Source organism: Saccopteryx leptura, chromosome 6, assembly GCF_036850995.1.
Source record: "Saccopteryx leptura isolate mSacLep1 chromosome 6, mSacLep1_pri_phased_curated, whole genome shotgun sequence".
Taxonomy (NCBI): domain Eukaryota; kingdom Metazoa; phylum Chordata; class Mammalia; order Chiroptera; family Emballonuridae; genus Saccopteryx; species Saccopteryx leptura.
The window spans coordinates 4,863,132-4,885,102 of NC_089508.1; the positions used below are offsets into that span (position 1 = coordinate 4,863,132).

Here is a 21,971-nt window from a genome sequence, read left to right on the forward strand (position 1 = left end):
TCTGGCACACTGTCGTTGTGTAAATGTTTACGGGGGAAGAGAAAAAAAAAAACCTGGAGTCAGAGCCCTACATCCAGCCCCCGCAATTTCTACTTTGAATCTGGGGGAGGAAATAGAGCTATTTTGGGCTGCTGACCCAGCTGACGAACGGGACAGTGGCCAAGTGCCCGACTTCTCCAATGCCCCTGGACTTGTTAAATAGCAGGCGTCCTAGCTCGAGGTTCCCGCCTAGCAGAGGCTCCAATCTCACGCCAGGGCATCTCGCCTGCCAGGGCCGGCTTTGGACAGCACTGAGATGTGACCTCGGTGTCTTTCGGGTGACCGCAGAAGGGAAGGGAGGATGGACCAGGCATGTGTGCCAGGATGAAATGAAGTAGCCAATGCATCCTGCCAGGTGCCTGCCCGCCACAGTGCTCTGGGCCCTGCGCCCCACCAGATTTATGGGCTGTGAATTTCTCACAGCCATGGGGAAGTAGGCAGGCCAGACAGGCCTGAGGGAAGCCCAAGCCTGGCAGAAGTAGGCGAGAGAAGGTCAGAGATCGACACATAGTCTCTCTTCTCTCCCTTGGGGACAGGCCAAGTGGGCACAGAGGCTTCCCCAGTTTCTCTCTGTTCAGGTGTGTTGGGCGTCCAATTTGTCTTGGGGAAGTTGACCCTGACCTCTCGAGACCCTAAACCACTGCCTTTCCTGCCCAACCCCGTCCTCTCCCAGGTTCTGATCACTGTGGTGGTCCCAGTCGCTGACTGGACGCATCGCCACCTTACCAGTCTTCAGAGAGCACTCTTTTCCATCCGACGAAATGATAGAACCCTCTGAAGACTCATTTGAGACGATGATGGAGCGTAAGAATCCATCATCAAAACAAATGGAGTCCTCCGAGGGCTCATCCAACACCACCGTGGAGACCGCAAGCAGCGGGGCGCAGGAGGCGGCGGGGCCGGCCAGCGGCCCAGCCCAGGAAATCGAAGAGTTGCCCATTGATCTCCTCCAAGACATGGAGGAGCCATCCAGTGGCCCACATAGGGAAATTAAGGATCCACCCAATGACCTACTCCAAGACCTGGAGGAGTCACGCAACGCTGCACGTCAGGAAGTGGGGGATCCGACCGGTGAGGCACCTGGTGAGATGAAAGAAGCATCCAACACCCCTTGGGGAGAACCAGACGAGGACGACTACGACACTGACCTGGCCGGATGGGACGACGACGACGACAATGATTCTGAAGAGCCGAGCGAGGCCGAGGCCGCCGCCGCGGAGTTCATGGCCAAGTTCAGGTCCCTCGTCTCTCTGTACTTCCGGATGCAAGACCTCAAAGAACAGCAGAGAGTCGCAGAAGAGATCCTGATGGAAGGGATCAGCCTGGGCCAACTGCCCTCCCCAAAACGCTTCTCGGGCGACCGCAGAGAGTACCACGAGTTCATCGTGCTCTGCCAACTGATCTTACAAAGCTACCCAAGAATGTTCTGCAGCGACCGCCTGAGAGTGGGGTACATCATCCGCCACCTCTCAGGCGTGGCCCTCGATTGGGCCAAAGGTCTGATACAGGAAAACAGCCCCCTGATCGACGACTTCCCAGCCTTCCTGGAGGCCATGTCAGAGGTGTTCGAGTACCGGCAGGCGCTGCGTGTGGCGGAAGACGCCATGTTCAACCTGAGGCAAGGGGATCGCACCGCCACCGACTACATCAACGAGTTCCAGAGCCTGGTACCCACCTTGGGCTGGCCAGACGAAGTCCTGCAGGCCCACCTGTGCCAGGGGCTCAAGGAAGAGATCAGGCACTATCTGTTTCGGGTCCCTCAGCCGGATTCGCTGGACAGCCTGATCGTGCTCGTCCTGCAGATAGAAGAGAAGCTGGCGGAGAGAAGGGCCATGCTCAGGCTGCCCCCTGAGGCCCGCCCTCGGAACCTGACCTGGATCGACTCACCTGCTCCGGAGCGCTGGATGGTCAGCAGCTGGCTGCCCTGCGAAGTCCACCCCGGCATTAACCGCAACCACCTCTTCCTGCTGCTGATGGTGCGGGTGAACCCTTACCACAGCGTCGCCGTCCGGGCCCTGGTCGACTCAGGGTCGGGCTCCAACTTCATGGATGAGAAGTTCGCCCAAGAGCACTACGTCGAGCTGTACGAGAAGCCCTACCCGCAGTCCATTGAAACCATGGACGGCTCGCTGATCGGCAACGAGCCGGTCTGGCTCTACACCGAGCCCCTGGTGTGCCTCCATCAGAACCACCAGGAGTCCATCGAATTCGACATCGTCCCTTCGCCCCACTTCTCCGTGATCTTGGGCATCGACTGGCTGCGCGTCCACACCCCCGACGTGGACTGGACCCGAGGCCGCTGCACCTTCCACTCGCCCTACTGCCTGCAGAACTGCTTCCGCCCGCCCCCGCCGTGCATCGCCCTCGAGAAGCACGCTGTCAGCCTGCTGCCCGGCCTGCCGCCCCCGTATTCCGACCTGGCCGACGTGTTCAACCCGAAGGAGGCCGCAGATGAGGAGACTTCCGACCAGCCAAGCTCAGACGGATCCGATGATCTTTCTGAATCAGAGCCCTCTGAGCTTCAGCAGGCTGGAGACAGTGATCACAGCGAGACCATCCACGAGGGTCCCTCCTCGGCGGCGACCTGGGAACCTGCGGGTGCTGGGATGCAAGAGACAGCCAAGCCGCGCAATGAATCCTGGGAGCCGGATGCTGGGATGCAAGAGACAGCCAAGCCGCGCAATGAATCCTGGGAGCCGGATGCTGGGACGCAAGAGACAGCCAAGCCGCGCGATGAATCCTGGGAGCTGCGGGACATGCTGAGCAACAGACAGGACTACGTGCAGATGATTCCGGAGCTGTTCGACCAGCTCCACGGAGCGACCTGGTTCACCAAGCTGGAGCTGCGGGGGACCATCGTGGAGGAAAGCATGAAAATACAGCAGACAGAGGACGTATGGAAAGCGGCGTTCGGTTTGGAGCCTCAGAAGATGGAGAGCTACCAGCCCTTCCTGATCTGCTCAGACCCTCTCATCCCTCAGAAAGTGATGCACTTTATCCTGAAAGACTTGCTAGGTTACTCCGTGCTCTCCTACGGGCACGATGTCCTGGTCTACTCCATGAGCCAGGAGGAGCACCTCCAACACGTCCGCCAAGTCCTGGTCCGCTTCCGGCACCACAACATCTACTGCTCCCTGGACAGGAGCCAGTTCCACCGGCACACTGCCGAATTCCTGGGATTCGTCCTGACCCCCAAAGGGGTGAAGCTGAACAAGGGCATCGTGACTACTATCACGGGATACCCCATCCCGGGCTCTAAGAAGTCCCTGCGACACCTGATCCAATTCATCTTCCCCTACCGCCACTTCGTGGAGCGCTTCAGCGTCATCACGGAGCCCCTGGTGCGCCAGCTGCTGAGCCCCGACCCGTTCTATTGGGGTGATGAGGAGCAGGAGGCCTTCGAGTGCCTGAAGCGGGCTTTCCGCACGGCGCCCCTCCTCTACCATCCCAAGCCCCAGAACCCATTCTACTTGGAGACGGGCATCACCCAGACGGCCCTGCACGCCACCCTCATCCAAGTGGACGAACAGACCGGCAAGAGAGTCTCCTGCGCTTTCTACTCCCGACAAATCTCCCCTATCGAGGTGGACTACTCTCAGCTGGAGATGAAGGTCCTTCCGATCCGGGCTGCCTTCATGGTGTGGTGTCGCTACCTGGAGAACACCGAGGAGCCCATCATGATCCTTCTCAACACTGAGGACCTAGCCTCTCTGAATAATGACAGGCTCACCGTACTTCTCCCGGGGCACTGGGTCTATTTCTTCTCCCACTTCCACTTTGACATCATGGCACGTCCGGAACAAGATGGCGGCAGGCCCCTGCCCCCCGTGCGGAAACCCAAACGCAGGTCTTTGCAGGCCCGTGCTGCCACCCGGTCCCAAAGGCTTTTCGCCATGGGAGGATCCTTCAGGGATCTGCTCCCAGAGTCTGAGGAAGAGGAGAATGGAGATGCACCTCCCCAGGAGGACCTGAGTGAGCAAACCCTCCAGCACCACTACCTGACCCGGTTCTCTGTTGACCAACTACTTCACAACCTCCTCGCCCATCTCACCGTGGCCCAGATCAGGGCTGTCATTCTGCATTTCTTCCGAGGCCTGCTTTACTGGAAGAACACCCTGTCCATGGCGGCCCTGCTGGTGATGCTGCAGGCCAAGCAGCGCCTCCCGCTGCTGCCAGCACCCGCCCTGGAAGTGGTGCCCACTGGGCGCTCCCAGCGCCTCGTCCTGGACTCGTCCATGCTCGCCAACCGTGATATCGCCACGGCCCTTACCCAGCTGCTGACCCAGATGCCCTTTGCAGCGGGCATCCACGCCACCGTCCTGGCTGAGGGGCAGGCCTTGCTACCGCAGGCCTCCTGGGCCCTGTCCCTCCCGCCCGAGTTCTGGATGATGCTGTGTGAGCACTTTGGTGTCAGAGTCACCCCGGTGGAGGGACCCCAGCCTCTCCTGCTCGGAAGCCACTCCCTGGAGCTGCACGTCGTCGGCGATGATGTCGTCTTGCGAGAAGCCCTGCAAGACGACCTGCAACGTTACCGTCAGTGTGGCCTGCATGACGGCCTGCAAGACACCTCGCAGGACGCGCAGGGGGACGACGTGCAGGAGAACAGCGTGCGAGGGGTCCCGGCGCAGGAGCCTGCAGCCACCGACCCCATCCCCGCCCCTCCGGTTGGCCAACTGGCCCCCCTTGGAATCGTCGGCTTTCTATACAACCACTTGCGTGGAGCCCAAGAGCGACCCAACCTGGCCCTTGAAGACCCCGAGGCCGGGACCTTGGTCCGCTTTCTGGCCATGCTCTGCGCAGAGGCCACCGTTCCGCCCCGGGGCAGACAGGCCAGAGGAGGAGCAAGGCTGGACGAGCTCTCTGATGATGATGAAGACGTAGGCCATCACTGAAAGCTCCGCCCTCCCCAGCAGCAAGCCCTCCACTCTGCTCTGGACACCTCCCCCGACTCTCCTCCCAGCCTCCCCGTGCCTCTGCCTGCTTTGCTCAATCCCAGCGCTACTCCTGTCACTCCTAGCCCAAGGGGAACCCACTCAAGAAGGGCAATGATTTCTTCAACTCACCAACCAGCAACATTCTCAGTGCTAACAGACTAACTTCACTAGTCATAAGAGACCCAGAGCCAGCTCAGGGCGACACATTCCGTCTTAAAGTCTCCAGGTCCCAGGCCCCCCCGGTGTGAGTAAGATCCATAACAGGAGAAAGCAGTGACGAGCAGAAAATACCCCATGACCCCAGGCCAGGTGAGGTATCAGGCACAGCAGATGCAGCCAAGCAAGCAGATGCCAGAGACCCACCACCCTGGAGTGGCGCGTGGCCACCTTGTGCCATATCCTGGGACACTGACCTCGGGTGCTCCACTGACTTCTTCTACCTCCATCACGGTGCTCCTGCTCCCCTAAGCCCCCCTCCCCCAATCCCCACGTCTTCACGCGTGTTGTTGTGCCTCCCCCCACCCACACCACCCCCTGCAAAGCCAGCCACCCCCAGTCTGGTCCAGCCCACTCCACAGTGACTGCCTGGCCCTGACTCTGCCTCTTACCTGGACAGTGTGCTCCATGGAACGCCTCAACATACCAGTACTTACCGGACTCGCACCATCGAGAGTCCCCAGGACTCCACAGGACATGTGAACTCCCTACCCCGCCCCCAGCACGGAAAGTACAGGGGCTCTCAGGGACACTAAGGACGTCTGAGACCCCCAGCGGACCATGCCCAGTCCCTGCATGTTCCTGCCAGACCACTGCTTCTTGCCACGGGGAGGAGACCCTTCCCTGCACGTCTACCCTCTCACCTCCCCGCCCCCGCCCACAAATAAAGCAAAATAAAAGATTATTTGAGTCTGTGGTTTGTTCTGAAGGTGGAGGGAGGGGGCAGATAGGATGGAGAAGGGGGCACGTCGAGTGGGGAGGAGGAAGGAGAGATCGTGGGAGGGGCTGGGCCCCACCTGCCACACATGGGTGGAGGGGTACACTTGGAGCTGCCTCTTATTGAGGGTCCAGAGTAGGGACCCCAGCAATTCAAGTCTGCCTCTGGCCTGGGCCTTCTTCCCACACAAGAAATGAGGGGAGGGCCTCTTAACTCAGGGTCTGAGCACCAAGGAACTCGGGCTTCACACTCTTCCCCCTCCCCCACCCCCATCCCCACTCAATGGAGAAGGCCAAGCTCATACTGCCTTAGAAGTGGCAAATAGCTTTCAAATGGCTTTCCTGAGGGTGCACTGTCCTGAGAAAGGGGAGGGGTCCCCAAGGAGTGAGGACAGCGGAAGGGTGGGGCTGGCTCACTCAGGGCTCCCTCATGCCACCATCCCACACACACTGACCACAGCCCCCCGCCTGGCCTCAGGTCCACCCATCCAGCAGCAGCCTCTAACCTCAGAGTATCCCTGCCCCCAACCTGCACAAGGACCACCCCTGCAGTGACTTGGAACTTGTTGGAACTTCAGCTGGGCCAGTGGGCCCAACACCCAGGTCTGTCTTCTCAGCACAGAACTCTTCCCCTGATGGTAGCCCCATGAGATCACCAAGCAGACCTCAGGATGAAAGGTCAGGGGCTCTGCAGGGGCCTCACTTCCCAGCCCCGCCACAAGCCTGCCTTCCCCACCCATCCTAAGGAAAGCCGCGTCTTCCACTGACTTCTATGCCCACTCCAGCTCCACGCCAGCCTCATGCCCTGTGCCCTTCCTGGTCCCCGGGGTGACTGGTCTTCACCCACCTATCCGTCTGTCGGAGGCATCTACCCCTGATGGCAGCACCACGAGGTCATGGTCAGGACCTCCAGGTTCAAAGCCAGGGGCTCAGCAATACGTCGGGGCCTGTCACCACCCCACCCAGTCCCGGGCTGACTGGCTGCACAGCCCTCTCCCAGCCTCAGTTTACCCATCTGTCGCTAGGACCTGTCAGGATTGCTGTGACAATTGCAAGGGTCACTGGGCACAGCTGGCAGGTGGAGTTCCTGCCTTCCACCATCTCCTCTGCATGGACTTCAAGTGCTCTTTTCTTCAAGGAAACTTGGGAAAACCAAAGTGCAAACAGGCAGTGACCTGATGGTGGGCGGGCAGGAGGGATCAGGAACAGCCCAGGGCTGGGGTCTTCCTGCCGGCTTCTGCCTTCTCACCCTGCACCATTCCACCCACCATACCCACACTGCACACTTATGGTCACAGGGCCCAGGGACCGCCCCCACAAACAGCTGATGTCACGACAGCCCCAGAAGCCAAGGGCACCACATCTATCTGTATGTCCAACCCCTGACAACAGCCCCAAGAGGTCATAGGCAGGTCCCACAGGTCAAGGTCAGGGGCTCAGCTGCAACGAGCCTGGCATGCCCCTTAGTGGCCCCAACACTGGCTTGCTGGGTGACCCTGACTAGTGGCTGTCCAGTCTCTAGGGCTATTTCCCCTTCATCAAATGGGAAACGTAGCACGAAGGAAGGAGAGAGTTTCAGGGGTAGCAAGACACCATCTCCAATAGTCCTTGGTCCTCAAAACCCCATTTGTTCCCAGGTGACACTCTTACAGAACACCTGAATCCCTGAGTATGAACTCTCCTGGGCCAGAACCTGGGGTCATGGTAAGGAGGCCACTCCCAGCGCTGGTCCCTTGTTCAGGCACTTCTGGGGGTTCCAGAGGCTGGACCCTAGAGCAAACGTAGGAGGCTGGCTGCTTGGCAGAAGCAGCCCTGGGTAACTGGTGGGGGGAGGGGTAGAGGGATGACCCCTCATGTCCCTACAGCCCAGGCCAGCACTGGTGGCAGGTCAACAGGACAACCTCTCAGCTAAGACCAAATGGAGAATTGTCACCAAACAATCAGCCTTGTCATCAGTGGGGAGTCCAAACACCCACTAGGGTGCACACGTTCCCCACAGTGACATGAGCACACGCACACACACAGGTAGACCGTGGGGATTACCAGCACCAGCTGACAGCGACATCCTGGCCTCATTGGGTCCCCCACCCCAATCCAGCCAGAGAGGGTTTTATCCCCACTCAGAGAAGAGAGGCAGCCCAGACAGAGGAGGACTCCTGACAAGGCAAAAACATTAAGTGAGGAGGTCCCCACCTTCAAGAGAAAAAAAAAAAACAAAAACCACAATACAAACCTTTTTTTCCTCCTACAAAAAAAGAAGGAAAGAAAGAAGAAAAGAAGAAGAAAATTAGTATTAAATGACGTGCTAGTTTATGACATCACGTGCTAGTTTATGACATCAAAAACTCAAGACAAGCATCCGGTTGTCCCCAGCGCACTGGTGTGTGGCCATGCCAGGCTACAACCGAACGTGCCAGGTCCCACCTCCCCCACCCTCAGAGCCCTGCCTTCCACCAAGCTCTGACACTCCCCGAGGGGCCAGGGGGAGCCTAGGTTCCGCCCACAGGAGGCTGTTGACCTGTCTCCCACCCTCAGCCCACCTCTGCACATTCCGCCTCCGGCCCGGCCGGGTTCGGAACACGCAACAGAACGCACTCCCAGGCGGCTGGCGGCACTCACCACTCAGGTCCGGACGGGCCCCTCCCTCCTGCAGGCCGCAGCAGGTCCATCAGGCTCAGGTCCACTCAGGCCCCCTTGCGAGAGGCGCGGAACAGGAGCGAGGGGAGCTCGAAGCGCCCTCCCTGCCCCGCGCACTGGGGTTGCCCTGGCCTGCTCCCCAGAGGAGAAAGAGGAAGGCGACACACAGCCCATCTCTCATCCCCCAGGACACCCTTCTGCTGGCCGACGGGCATCAACAGGAGGGGATATGGGCCCCAACCACCACCCTCACCCTGACCCCTGACCCCTGACCCCTGACCAGGCCCTGCGGAACAGAGGGTTTGTTTCGGAAATGCCTTCAGCCTATGAGTTCACACAGCTACCCGGACAACCTAACCCAGGCCTCCACCGAAGGTCACCTTAGTTTGGCAAAAAGAAGCAGCCTTAGGAGAGAGGGGACGGTGGGGCGGGGCCAACCTCGAGGGGCGGGGCTCTCTGCCCATCCAGGCAGGAAGAGAGGCAGCCCTGGATTCTGTTTTCCACCAAGCAGTTCCCTGGGCCTCCCCCACCAGAGGCCCCAAGAGAACTTGGGGAACAAGCAGGCTGGGCCTTGGCTCCGCCCTTCAGACCCAGGAGCCCTGGCGCCCTGGGGTCTGGAAAGCTGTCTACTCCTCCAGCTCTCCTGTCCATCAAAGGGCATCCCCTACCATGACGGGACCGCCATTCCCCCTTGTCACACACATCTTGCTCCAACCCACTCACCCAACAAAGGCACACAGAGCACCCGGCCACCGCTCCCTGACGTCGCCCGCCTTGGTTCAAGCTGCTCCCTCAGGAAGGACTTCCTGATGCAGCAGACACCTCCTGAGGCGGCGAAGAATGAGAGGTGCAAAGATGGGGGGTGCCAGAGGGGAGGGGCGAGGGGTAACAAGGGGGAGGAAGTGAGGAGGTGGGGGGTGACAGGGTGGGGAGGTGGGGGTGACAGGGTGGGGAGGTGGGGGTGACAGGGTGGGGAGGTGGGAGGTGACAGGGTGGGGAGGTGGGGGTGACAGGGTGGGGAGGTGGGGGGTGACAGGGGAGATGGGGTGGGGAGGTGGCAGGGTGGGGAGGTGGGGGTGACAGGGTGGGGAGGTGGGGGGTGACAGGGTGGGGAGGTGGGGATGACAGGGTGGGGAGGTGGGAGGTGACAGGGTGGGGAGGTGAGGGGTCACAGGGGGGAGGGGGAGGGGTGGGGGTAACAAGGGGGAGGGAATGGGGAGGTGGGGGGTGACAGAGTGGGGAGGTGGGGGGTGACAGGGTGGGGAGGTGGGGGGTGACATGGTCGGGAGGTGGGGGGTGACAGGGTGGGGAGGTGGGAGGTGACAGGGTGGGGAGGTGGGGGGTGACAGGGGGGAGGGGGGAGGGGTGGGGGTAACAAGGGGGAGGGAATGGGGAGGTGGGGGTGACAGAGTGGGGAGGTGGGGGGTGACAGGGGAGATGGGGTGGGGAGGTGGCAGGGGCGGGGATGGCGGGAGTGGGGAGGAAGCCATGGCCCCTCCTGCCCTATGCTAACAGCCCCTCCACCACCCTGCCTCCTCACATGTGCCTGGGCTGGCCGCACAGCTGGTTAGTGGGTTAATGAAGTCACTAACACGAGGAATTGCATGGGTCACCTCCCACCATGTACCTGAGTTAGTGAGGGACACAAAAGACAGAACCCATGGCTCAAGGGGGACACTGGTCTAGCCTCGTTAAAATAGGGCACTGACACCTTCAGGCTGAGGATGGGAGGACCAAGAAGGGGGGACCCTGGGGAAGCCGGGAATGTCTTCATTCTGGGTTCAAGGAGAGAGGAAGCAGCCGCCTGTGAGGGCCCTCAGCCTCCTGGTCATGAAAGAGTCCTGGGGAGAGGCTAAGGCCCCTCAAGGGGACCCTCCTCCTGTGGCAGCAAATGGTCGGCCTGCTGTGTCTGAGACCCACCCCCCACTCCTGGGAACAACGGGTACAGTACCCCCCATCTGCCCCTCTGTCCTGGGCACTGGGTCCCCTCAGAGGGCCCCTTCTGGGAGCACAGCACAACCCATCAGTGGGAGAAGCCCCTGGCCGGGCCCTGACCCACGTCTGGCCTGTCTGCTCTTGGCCACCAAGTCAGAAGGTGGCCCTGGGCCCAGCCCTGGGGAGTGTCCCACTGCGGGGCATAGTTTTGCCCTCCAACGAGGGGGTCTCAGAGATGGCCCAGCCCCAGGCGCCGCCCCCCTCCAGGACCTCAGGGAGCTTCAGAAGAGAGAGAAGAGCATGCTGGGAGAGGCCGGCGGGCAGCAGAAGCTTGAGGACATGCCCCGTGCAGCCAGGGGTGCAGAGGAGGGTCCGGGGCTGCGCGGGTTGAAGGGGATGAAGAAAGGCATCATCTAGGCGCTGGGTAACTGGGCATCAACTCCTGGATGAAGCCGTTCTCACCCCCCACTTATTGACTGTGGCCGCGACCCTCCTCCAGGAAGCAAGCGCCGTGATGGTGGGTGAGACACCTGCTGCTAGCGGTTAGAGCAGCCACAGCAAGGGACAGCCAGCCCAGGCAGCACACCCTACTGCTGGGGACCTGCGTCCCGGTGGTGCTGCCCTCCTCACCCCCCTTGCCCTGCTGGTGCCTCCTCTGGCCAGGGCCTGGGACTCCTCACACTGGGCTCCCCGAGAGGCCCAGGAGACTGTGGAGAGCAGCCAGGTCATGGACGCGGGGGACATCGGGCAGGGGAGGCATGTCTGATGCTGGTTCGGGAGCTGTGAGTGACATCAGAGGTCTGACCCCACCCCGTCGACCTCACCTTCTGCGTCTGAAATGGCGCCCAGCAAGCACCCCTGGGATCCTGTGAGGAGTGACTGAGTCCACCAGGAGCCTAGTTTCCCCCAGACACACAGTAAATGAGGGTTTCCCCGGGTTAGGGGGAGGGACGAGGGCATGGGGGTGACAGCTAATGGCAGTGGCGTTTCCTTTCGGGGTGATGAAAATGTTCTAGAATCAAACGTGTGCATGGTTACAGATACCTGCAGATACACTAAAAACCACTGACTCGGGCGCTTTAGTTGGCTGGGTTGTAAATGTGTAGAGATCCCAATAAAATGTCTTAAAAAAATAGCTTCCTTCCCCTGTTCCTGCCCATCTTTCCTGCCAACCATTGTGTCCACCTTCCTGCTACAGGCCTCGCCGTACACTCACCAACCAACAACACACGAACACAGCCTGGCACATGTCAGAGGTCAATAACTGTATCAAAGGTCCGATGGCCTTCGGGCACGGAAGGGGGAAAGAGTATGCAGACAGGAAGGGCTCCATGTGACACGAGTGGGGGACAGATGCAGTGCGCTCATGATGGGAGAAGGAATACATGCAACGCCCAATGTGATACCTAGTGAGGGGGTTCAGCTACACATGGGTGGAGGAGGGCTAATGAGACATGTGAGGGGTCAGGGGAGTCAGGGCAGCCCATGAGTGCGGAGGGCTCAGTGTGACACGTGAGTGGGTAGGGGCTCAGTGTCAAACATGAGTGAGGGAAGGAGTATGTAACACGCGAGTGGAGGGGCTGGACGTCACACGTGGGTGGAGGCTGTGCCGTAGGTGATACAGGGGTGGGGGAGGGGCCGGGCGTCACACGTGGGTGGAGGCTGTGCCGTAGGTGACACAGGGGTGGGGGAGGGGCTGGGCGTCACACGTGGGTGGAGGCTGTGCCGTAGGTGACACGGGTGGGGGAGGGGCCGGACGTCACACGTGGGTGGAGGCTGTGCCGTAGGTGACACAGGGGTGGGGGAGGGGCTGGGCGTCACACGTGGGTGGAGGCTGTGCCGTAGGTGACACGGGTGGGGGAGGGGCCGGACGTCACACGTGGGTGGAGGCTGTGCCGTAGGTGATACAGGGGTGGGGGAGGGGCTGGGCATCACACATGGGTGGAGGATGTGCCGTAGGTGATACAGGGGTGGGGGAGGGGCTGGGCGTCACACGTGGGTGGAGGCTGTGCCGTAGGTGACACAGGGGTGGGGGAGGGGCCGGACGTCACACGTGGGTGGAGGATGTGCCGTAGGTGATACAGGGGTGGGGGAGGGGCTGGGCGTCACACGTGGGTGGAGGCTGTGCCGTAGGTGATACAGGGGTGGGGGAGGGGCTGCACGTCACACGTGGGTGGAGGATGTGCCGTAGGTGACACAGGGGTGGGGGAGGGGCTGGGCGTCACACGTGGGTGGAGGCTGTGCCGTAGGTGACACAGGGGTGGGGGAGGGGTTCCATGTGGCACATGAGAGAGGGAAGGCTCAATGTACCACATGGGTGGGGAAGGGGTTGCCTATGACACATGAATGGAAAATTCAGTGTAACACATGTATGAATAAGAGCTCCGTGTGACACATGCCTAGGGGAGGAGCTCACGTAGCATTAGGATAGAAAATGGGTTCCATGTGACACACAGGGGAGGAATTCAGTGACAGACAAGTGGGGGAGTGACGCAGTGTGACACATAACTGGGAGAAGGAGCTGAGTCTGACACACAAGTGGGGGAGAGGCTAAGGACCACACGCAGATGAAGAAGAACAGCACACACCTGCTGTGCTACATGGCATGGGGGGGCTCAGTGAGCAGGTCAGCAGGGCCAGGATTCTGCACCACATGACTGGGGAGTCAGGGTTACACGTGGATGGGGGAGAGACTCAGCGTGTCACACTGGTGAGTGAGCTACGGGTGAGAAGTCAAGGAGAGACTCCATGGAACACATGAGAAAGGGAGGGGCTCAGGGTGACACATGGGTAGAGGTTTGATGTGACACGAGTCACATGGACAAAGGACATGCTGCATGTGGCATGTGAGTGAGGGATTCTGACATATGGGTATTCCAGGGGCTCTGTAGGACACATAGTAGGGGAAGGGATTCAGTGCAACACAAGAGTCAGGAAGGGTATCAGTGTGACACACGAAATAGGGAGCAGGTCAGTGTGACATGAGTGGGAAGACAGGAAGACAGTCCCCATGTGACAAAGGAGTAAGAGAGGGGCTCAGAGTGACACAGTAGAGGACTCTGTGACACATGAATGAGTGAGGCCCTCAGTGTGACACGTGGGTGGGGCAGAGACTAGATATGGCACATGGTGGGGGCACACACGTGATACGAGTGGAAGAGTGGTTCATTTTACTGGGATGCACGGGTGAGGCAGGTGCTCCGTGTAGCACATGGAATGAGGAAGAACTTCATGTGACAGGTGAGTAGGAGATGGGCTCAGTATGTATGACACATGGGATTGACAGGTGCTCAGTGTGACACATTAGTTTAACAGGGGCTCAGTGTGGTATATGAGTAGTGGAGGGCTCTGGGTGACACATGGGTGTTGTAGGAGCTCAGTGTGACACATGGATAAGACAAGTGTAATACTCGAATAGGGGAAGGGACTCTGTTACACAGGTGGAGGAGGAACCCAACATGACACATTGCTGAGAGGACTTGGTATGACGGGTGGGGGCTGGGATCCCCATGATGATGAAGAAGAGGTTCTATGTGACACATGAGTAGGGAAAAACTCAGGGTGACACAAAAGTGGGAGAGAGACCCAGTGTGACACATGAACAGAGGAAAGATTCTATGTGACACATGAGCAAAGGAGGGGCTCACTGTTACACGTTAATGTGACAGGGGCTTAATGTGACACACAAATAAGAAACCGACTCAGTACGACACATGGGTGTGACAGGAGTCAATGTAACAAAGAAGTAGGGGAGGAGCTCAGTACGACACACGAATAAAAGAAGGCTCAGGGTGACCCAGGAGTAGGAGAGGGTCTCCGGGTGACACCTGGGTGTCGCAGGGGCTCACTGAGATGTACAGGTGGGGAGGAGGAGCTCGGTGGGATGCACGTGCAGAAGGCCATCCGGAGACACATGAGTGGGCAGGGGCCGTGGCAGGACCTGTGAGTGGGGGAACTTTGCTGCAACACGTGGGTGGAAAGGGGACTCTAAGTGACATGAGTGGCGAAGAGCTTGGTGACCCACAGGTGAGTGGAAAGGCTCAATGTGACACAGGAATAAGGAGGAGATTCAGTGTAACACAAAGGCTGGGAAAGGTCTCACAGTGACCCAGGAGTGAAGGGCTCAGTGTAACGTAACACATGGGTGGGGGAAGTGGTCTGTCTGACACGGGAGTGGGGGACGGACTCAGTGTTGCAGGTGGGAGAGGGCTCAGTGTGTCACATGAGTGGGGGGAAGTGGTCTGTCTGACACGGGAGTGGGGGACGGACTCAGTGTTGCAGGTGGGAGAGGCTCAGTGTGTCACATGAGTGGGGGAAGTGGTCTGTCTGACACGGGAGTGGGGGACGGACTCAGTGTTGCAGGTGGGAGAGGCTCAGTGTGTCACATGGGTGGGGGAAGTGGTCTGTCTGACACGGGAGTGGGGGACGGACTCAGTGTTGCAGGTGGGAGAGAGGGCTCGGTGTGTCACATGGGTGGGGGAAGTGGTCTGTCTGACACGGGAGTGGGGGACGGACTCAGTGTTGCAGGTGGGAGAGAGGGCTCAGTGTGTCACATGAGTGGGGAAGTGGTCTGTCTGACACAGGAGTGGGGGACGGACTCAGTGTTGCAGGTGGGAGAGGCTCAGTGTGTCACATGGGTGGGGGAAGTGGTCTGTCTGACACGGGAGTGGGGGACAGACTCAGTGTTGCAGGTGGGAGAGGCTCAGTGTGTCACATGAGTGGGGGAAGTGGTCTGTCTGACACGGGAGTGGGGGACGGACTCAGTGTTGCAGGTGGGAGAGGGCTCAGTGTGTCACATGGGTGGGGGGAAGTGGTCTGTCTGACACGGGAGTGGGGACGGACTCAGTGTTGCAGGTGGGAGAGAGGGCTCGGTGTGTCACATGGGTGGGGGAAGTGGTCTGTCTGACACGGGAGTGGGGGACGGACTCAGTGTTGCAGGTGGGAGAGGCTCAGTGTGTCACATGAGTGGGGGAAGTGGTCTGTCTGACACGGGAGTGGGGGACGGACTCAGTGTTGCAGGTGGGAGAGGCTCAGTGTGTCACATGGGTGGGGGAAGTGGTCTGTCTGACACGGGAGTGGGGGACGGACTCAGTGTTGCAGGTGGGAGAGGCTCAGTGTGTCACATGAGTGGGGGAAGTGGTCTGTCTGACACGGGAGTGGGGGACGGACTCAGTGTTGCAGGTGGGAGAGGGCTCAGTGTGTCACATGGGTGGGGGGAAGTGGTCTGTCTGACACGGGAGTGGGGGACGGACTCAGTGTTGCAGGTGGGAGAGAGGGCTCGGTGTGTCACATGGGTGGGGGGAAGTGGTCTGTCTGACACGGGAGTGGGGGACGGACTCAGTGTTGCAGGTGGGAGAGGCTCAGTGTGTCACATGAGTGGGGGAAGTGGTCTGTCTGACACGGGAGTGGGGGACGGACTCAGTGTTGCAGGTGGGAGAGGCTCAGTGTGTCACATGACTGGGGGAAGTGGTCTGTCTGACACGGGAGTGGGGGACGGACTCAGTGTTGCAGGTGGGAGAGGGCTCAGTGTGTCACATGAGTGGGGGAAGTGGTCTGTCTGACACGGGAGTGGGGGATGGACTCAGTGTTGCAGGTGGGGGAGGGCTCGGTGTGTCACATGGGTGGGGAAGTGGTCTGTCTGACACGGGAGTGGGGGACGGACTCAGTGTTGCAGGTGGGAGAGGGCTCAGTGTGTCACATGGGTGGGGGAAGTGGTCTGTCTGACACGGGAGTGGGGGACGGACTCAGTGTTGCAGGTGGGAGAGGGCTCAGTGTGTCACATGGGTGGGGAAGTGGTCTGTCTGACACGGGAGTGGGGGACGGACTCAGTGTTGCAGGTGGGAGAGGGCTCGGTGTGTCACATGGGTGGGGGAAGTGGTCTGTCTGACACGGGAGTGGGGGACGGACTCAGTGTTGCAGGTGGGAGAGGGCTCGGTGTGTCACATGGGTGGGGGAAGTGGTCTGTCTGACACGGGAGTGGGGGATGGACTCAGTGTTGCAGGTGGGAGAGGGCTCGGTGTGTCACATGAGTGGGGGGAAGTGGTCTGTCTGACACGGGAGTGGGGGACGGACTCAGTGTTGCAGGTGGGAGAGAGGGCTCAGTGTGTCACATGAGTGGGGGGAAGTGGTCTGTCTGACACGGGAGTGGGGGACGGACTCAGTGTTGCAGGTGGGAGAGGCTCAGTGTGTCACATGGGTGGGGGAAGTGGTCTGTCTGACACGGGAGTGGGGGACGGACTCAGTGTTGCAGGTGGGAGAGGGCTCAGTGTGTCACATGGGTGGGGGAAGTGGTCTGTCTGACACGGGAGTGGGGGACGGACTCAGTGTTGCAGGTGGGAGAGGGCTCAGTGTGTCACATGGGTGGGGGAAGTGGTCTGTCTGACACGGGAGTGGGGGACGGACTCAGTGTTGCAGGTGGGAGAGGGCTCAGTGTGTCACATGCGTGGGGGAAGTGGTCTGTCTGACACGGGAGTGGGGGACGGACTCAGTGTTGCAGGTGGGAGAGGGCTCAGTGTGTCACATGGGTGGGGGGAAGTGGTCTGTCTGACACGGGAGTGGGGGACGGACTCAGTGTTGCAGGTGGGAGAGAGGGCTCGGTGTGTCACATGGGTGGGGGGAAGTGGTCTGTCTGACACGGGAGTGGGGGACGGACTCAGTGTTGCAGGTGGGAGAGGCTCAGTGTGTCACAAGAGTGGGGGAAGTGGTCTGTCTGACACGGGAGTGGGGAACGGACTCAGTGTTGCAGGTGGGAGAGGGCTCAGTGTGTCACATGAGTGGGGGAAGTGGTCTGTCTGACACGGGAGTGGGGGATGGACTCAGTGTTGCAGGTGGGGGAGGGCTCGGTGTGTCACATGGGTGGGGAAGTGGTCTGTCTGACACGGGAGTGGGGGACGGACTCAGTGTTGCAGGTGGGGGAGGGCTCAGTGTGTCACATGGGTGGGGGAAGTGGTCTGTCTGACACGGGAGTGGGGGACGGACTCAGGGTTGCAGGTGGGAGAGGGCTCAGTGTGTCACATGGGTGGGGAAGTGGTCTGTCTGACACGGGAGTGGGGGACGGACTCAGTGTTGCAGGTGGGAGAGGGCTCGGTGTGTCACATGGGTGGGGGAAGTGGTCTGTCTGACACGGGAGTGGGGGACGGACTCAGTGTTGCAGGTGGGAGAGGGCTCGGTGTGTCACATGGGTGGGGGAAGTGGTCTGTCTGACACGGGAGTGGGGGATGGACTCAGTGTTGCAGGTGGGAGAGGGCTCGGTGTGTCACATGAGTGGGGGGAAGTGGTCTGTCTGACACGGGAGTGGGGGACGGACTCAGTGTTGCAGGTGGGAGAGAGGGCTCAGTGTGTCACATGAGTGGGGGGAAGTGGTCTGTCTGACACGGGAGTGGGGGACGGACTCAGTGTTGCAGGTGGGAGAGGCTCAGTGTGTCACATGGGTGGGGGAAGTGGTCTGTCTGACACGGGAGTGGGGGACGGACTCAGTGTTGCAGGTGGGAGAGGGCTCAGTGTGTCACATGGGTGGGGGAAGTGGTCTGTCTGACACGGGAGTGGGGGACGGACTCAGTGTTGCAGGTGGGAGAGGGCTCAGTGTGTCACATGGGTGGGGGAAGTGGTCTGTCTGACACGGGAGTGGGGGACGGACTCAGTGTTGCAGGTGGGAGAGGGCTCAGTGTGTCACATGGGTGGGGGAAGTGGTCTGTCTGACACGGGAGTGGGGGACGGACTCAGTGTTGCAGGTGGGAGAGGGCTCAGTGTGTCACATGGGTGGGGGAAGTGGTCTGTCTGACACGGGAGTGGGGGACGGACTCAGTGTTGCAGGTGGGAGAGGGCTCGGTGTGTCACATGGGTGGGGGAAGTGGTCTGTCTGACACGGGAGTGGGGGACGGACTCAGTGTTGCAGGTGGGAGAGGGCTCGGTGTGTCACATGGGTGGGGGAAGGTCAGTGTGACGTATGGATAGGAAAGGACTCACTGTGACTCATGAGTGGGAGGAGCGTCATGTGATATATGCCATATGAGAAGGGGAGGGGCTCAGTGTGACACACACATAGAGAAAGGAGCTCAAATACACGCGTCAGAGAGGGTCTCAATGTGGCGCATGAAAGAGGGAGGGGGTCAGTGTGACATAATGGAAGGAGCTCAGTGTGACACATGAATGGAGGGAGAAACTACAGATGATACATGAGTGCAGAGGAGCTCAGTGGAAAGTAAGAATAAGGGAGGGGCTGGCTGTGACACAGAACAGGGCTCAGTGTGACACTTCAGTGATGTGTTCAGTGTCACATGTGGTGAAAGACAGGCACCATGTGACACGTGGGTAGAGGAGGGCTCAGCACTACACATGGGTAGGGGAGGTCTGTGTGACATGTAAGTGCAGAATGGATAAAACTGTGACCCAGGAGAGGGGGGCTCAGTGTGACAAGCAGGTGGGGGCTCAGTGTGACACACGTGTGAGGGTTCAGTGTGATGCGCGGGTGGGAGTTCAGTGTGACAAACGGGTGAGGTCTCAGTGTGACGCGCGGGTGGGGGCTCAGTGTGACAAGCAGGTGGGGGCTCAGTGTGACAAGCAGGTGGGGGCTCAGTGTGACACACGAGTGAGGGCTCAGTGTGACGGGTGGGTGGGGGCTCAGTGTGACGCACGGGTGGGGGCTCAGTGTGACATGTGGGTGGGGGCTCAGTGTGACATGTGGGTGGGGGCTCAGTGTGACAAGTGGGTGGGGGCTCAGTGTGACAAGTGGGTGGGGGCTCAGTGTGACAAGCAGATGGGGGCTCAGTGTGACAAGCAGGTGGGGGCTCAGTGTGACAAGCGGGTGGGGGGCTCAGTGTGACAAGCGGGTGGGGGCTCAGTGTGAAAGTGGGTGGGGGCTCAGTGTGACAAGCGGGTGGGGGCTCAGTGTGACAAGCAGATGGGGGCTCAGTGTGACAAGCGGGTGGGGGCTCAGTGTGACAAGCGGGTGGGGGCTCAGTGTGACAAGCGGGTGGGGGCTCAGTGTGACATGTGGGTGGGGGCTCAGTGTGACAAGTGGGTGGGGGCTCAGTGTGACAAGCGGGTGGGGGCTCAGTGTGACAAGCGGGTGGGGGCTCAGTGTGACAAGCGGGTGGGGGCTCAGTGTGACAAGCAGGTGGGGGCTCAGTGTGACATGTGGGTGGGGGCTCAGTGTGACACAGGAGAAGAGGACTTCAGTGTCACTTAGTGTGACAATGGCTCAGTGTGACACATGAGTAGGGGAGGGGCTCAGTGTAACACATGTCAGGAGAAGGAGCTCCCTGTGACACATTAGTGAAACAAGACTATGGGACATAAACGTATGGGAGGGGATTAGTGTGACACATGAGTGCAGTAGAAACTCAGTATGACATATGCATTACAGGAACTAAGTGTGACACATGACAGGAGGAGGGGCTCATGCGACACATTAGTGTGACAGAGCTCAGTGTGACACATAAGTAACTCTCAAGGACTAACTGGGACACATTACTGTAACAGGATTCAATGTGACATTGGAAGGGGGCTTAGTGTGACACAGTGTGACAAGGGTACAGCGTGACAAATGACTAGAAGAAGAACTCAATGTGACACATATGATGAAGAGGGGCTCAGAGTGACAAATTAATGTGACAGGTTCAGTATGACACATGCGTAGAGGAAGGGTCCAGTATAACATAAATAAGGGAGGAGCTCACTGTGGCACATTAGTGTGAAAGTGTGAAACGAGCTGGTGAGAGGTCCAGCATGACACATGAGAAAGAAGGGGCTCAGTGTGACATGAGAGTAGGGGAGGGGCTCAGTGTGACACGAGAGTAGGGGAGGGGCTCAGTGTGACACGAGAGTAGGGGAGGGGCTCAGTGTGACACGAGAGGAGGAGGGGCTCAGTGTGACACGAGGAGGAGGGGCTCAGTGTGACACATGAGAAAAGAAAGGGCTCAGTGTGACACGAGAGTAGGGGAGGGGCTCAGTGTGACACGAGAGTAGGGGAGGGGCTCAGTGTGACACGAGAGGAGGAGGGGCTCAGTGTGACACGAGAGGAGGAAGGGCTCAGTGTGACACGAGAGGAGGAGGGGCTCAGTGTGACATGAGAGTAGGGGAGGGGCTCAGTGTGACACGAGAGTAGGGGAGGGACTCAGTGTGACACGAGAGGAGGAGGGGCTCAGTGTGACATGAGAGTAGGGGAGGGGCTCAGTGTGACACAAGAGTAGGGGAGGGACTCAGTGTGACACGAGAGGAGGAGGAGCTCAGTGTGACATGAGAGTAGGGGAGGGGCTCAGTGTGACACAAGAGTAGGGGAGGGACTCAGTGTGACACGAGAGGAGGAGGGGCTCAGTGTGACACGAGAGTAGGGGAGGGGCTCAGTGTGACACAAGAGTAGGGGAGGGGCTCAGTGTGACACGAGAGGAGGAGGGGCTCAGTGTGACATGAGAGTAGGGGAGGGGCTCAGTGTGACACGAGAGGAGGAGGGGCTCAGTGTGACATGAGAGTAGGGGAGGGGCTCAGTGTGACACGAGAGTAGGGGAGGGACTCAGTGTGACACGAGAGGAGGAGGGGCTCAGTGTGACATGAGAGTAGGGGAGGGGCTCAGTGTGACACAAGAGTAGGGGAGGGACTCAGTGTGACACGAGAGGAGGAGGAGCTCAGTGTGACATGAGAGTAGGGGAGGGGCTCAGTGTGACACGAGAGTAGGGGAGGGGCTCAGTGTGACACAAGAGTAGGGGAGGGACTCAGTGTGACACGAGAGGAGGAGGGGCTCAGTGTGACACGAGAGTAGGGGAGGGGCTCAGTGTGACACGAGAGTAGGGGAGGGGCTCAGTGTGACACGAGAGTAGGGGAGGGGCTCAGTGTGACACGAGAGGAGGAGGGGCTCAGTGTGACACGAGAGGAGGAGGGGCTCAGTGTGACACGAGAGTAGGGGAGGGGCTCAGTGTGACACAAGAGTAGGGGAGGGGCTCAGTGTGACACGAGAGTAGGGGAGGGGCTCAGTGTGACACGAGAGTAGGGGAGGGGCTCAGTGTGACATGAGAGTAGGGGAGGGGCTTAGTGTGACACGAGAGGAGGAGGGGCTCAGTGTGACATGAGAGTAGGGGAGGGGCTCAGTGTGACACGAGAGGAGGAGGGGCTCAGTGTGACATGAGAGTAGGGGAGGGGCTCAGTGTGACACGAGAGTAGGGGAGGGACTCAGTGTGACACGAGAGGAGGAGGGGCTCAGTGTGACATGAGAGTAGGGGAGGGGCTCAGTGTGACACAAGAGTAGGGGAGGGGCTGAGTGTGACACAGGAGTAGGGAAGGAGCTCAGTGTGACACAAGAGTAGGGGAGGGGCTCAGTGTGACACAAGAGTAGGGAGGGGCTCAGTGTGACACAAGAGGAGGAGGGGCTCAGTGTGACACGAGAGTAGGGGAGGGGCTCAGTGTGACACAAGAGTAGGGGAGGGGCTCAGTGTGACACGAGAGGAGGAGGGGCTCAGTGTGACACGAGAGTAGGGGAGGGGCTCAGTGTGACACGAGAGG

General features: G+C 59.7%; 2 protein-coding genes across 2 annotated transcripts; both read left to right on the forward strand.

Moving 5' to 3' along the window:
* Nucleotides 1-800: 800 nt before the first annotated feature.
* RTL1 (retrotransposon Gag like 1) lies at nucleotides 801-10,895 on the forward strand. Its single transcript, XM_066343590.1, has 4 exons — nucleotides 801-2,690; nucleotides 2,787-4,916; nucleotides 5,590-5,700; nucleotides 10,746-10,895. The coding sequence occupies exons 1-4, from the start codon at nucleotides 801-803 to the stop codon at nucleotides 10,893-10,895; spliced, it is 4,281 nt and encodes a 1,426-aa protein (XP_066199687.1).
* Nucleotides 10,896-19,155: 8,260 nt separating this feature from the next.
* LOC136376998 (cornifin alpha) lies at nucleotides 19,156-19,665 on the forward strand. Its single transcript, XM_066343591.1, has 2 exons — nucleotides 19,156-19,257; nucleotides 19,342-19,665. Exons 1-2 carry the CDS (start codon nucleotides 19,156-19,158, stop codon nucleotides 19,663-19,665), a joined length of 426 nt encoding a protein of 141 aa, XP_066199688.1.
* The last annotated feature ends 2,306 nt before the right edge of the window (nucleotides 19,666-21,971 follow it).

Excerpts from the sequence above, each read along its gene's own strand:
- RTL1 (XM_066343590.1), top strand. The coding sequence starts at position 801 with ATGATAGAACCCTCTGAAGACTCATTTGAGACGATGATGGAGCGTAAG. Across the intron at positions 2,691-2,786 it reads ATGAATCCTGGGAGCCGGAT|CTGCGGGACATGCTGAGCAA; the intron begins GCTGGGATGCAA and ends GAATCCTGGGAG. Across the intron at positions 4,917-5,589 it reads TCTCTGATGATGATGAAGAC|TGTGCTCCATGGAACGCCTC; the intron begins GTAGGCCATCAC and ends TTACCTGGACAG.
- LOC136376998 (XM_066343591.1), top strand. The coding sequence starts at position 19,156 with ATGTGGGTGGGGGCTCAGTGTGACAAGTGGGTGGGGGCTCAGTGTGAC. Across the intron at positions 19,258-19,341 it reads GGGCTCAGTGTGACAAGCAG|TGTGACAAGCGGGTGGGGGC; the intron begins GTGGGGGCTCAG and ends GTGGGGGCTCAG.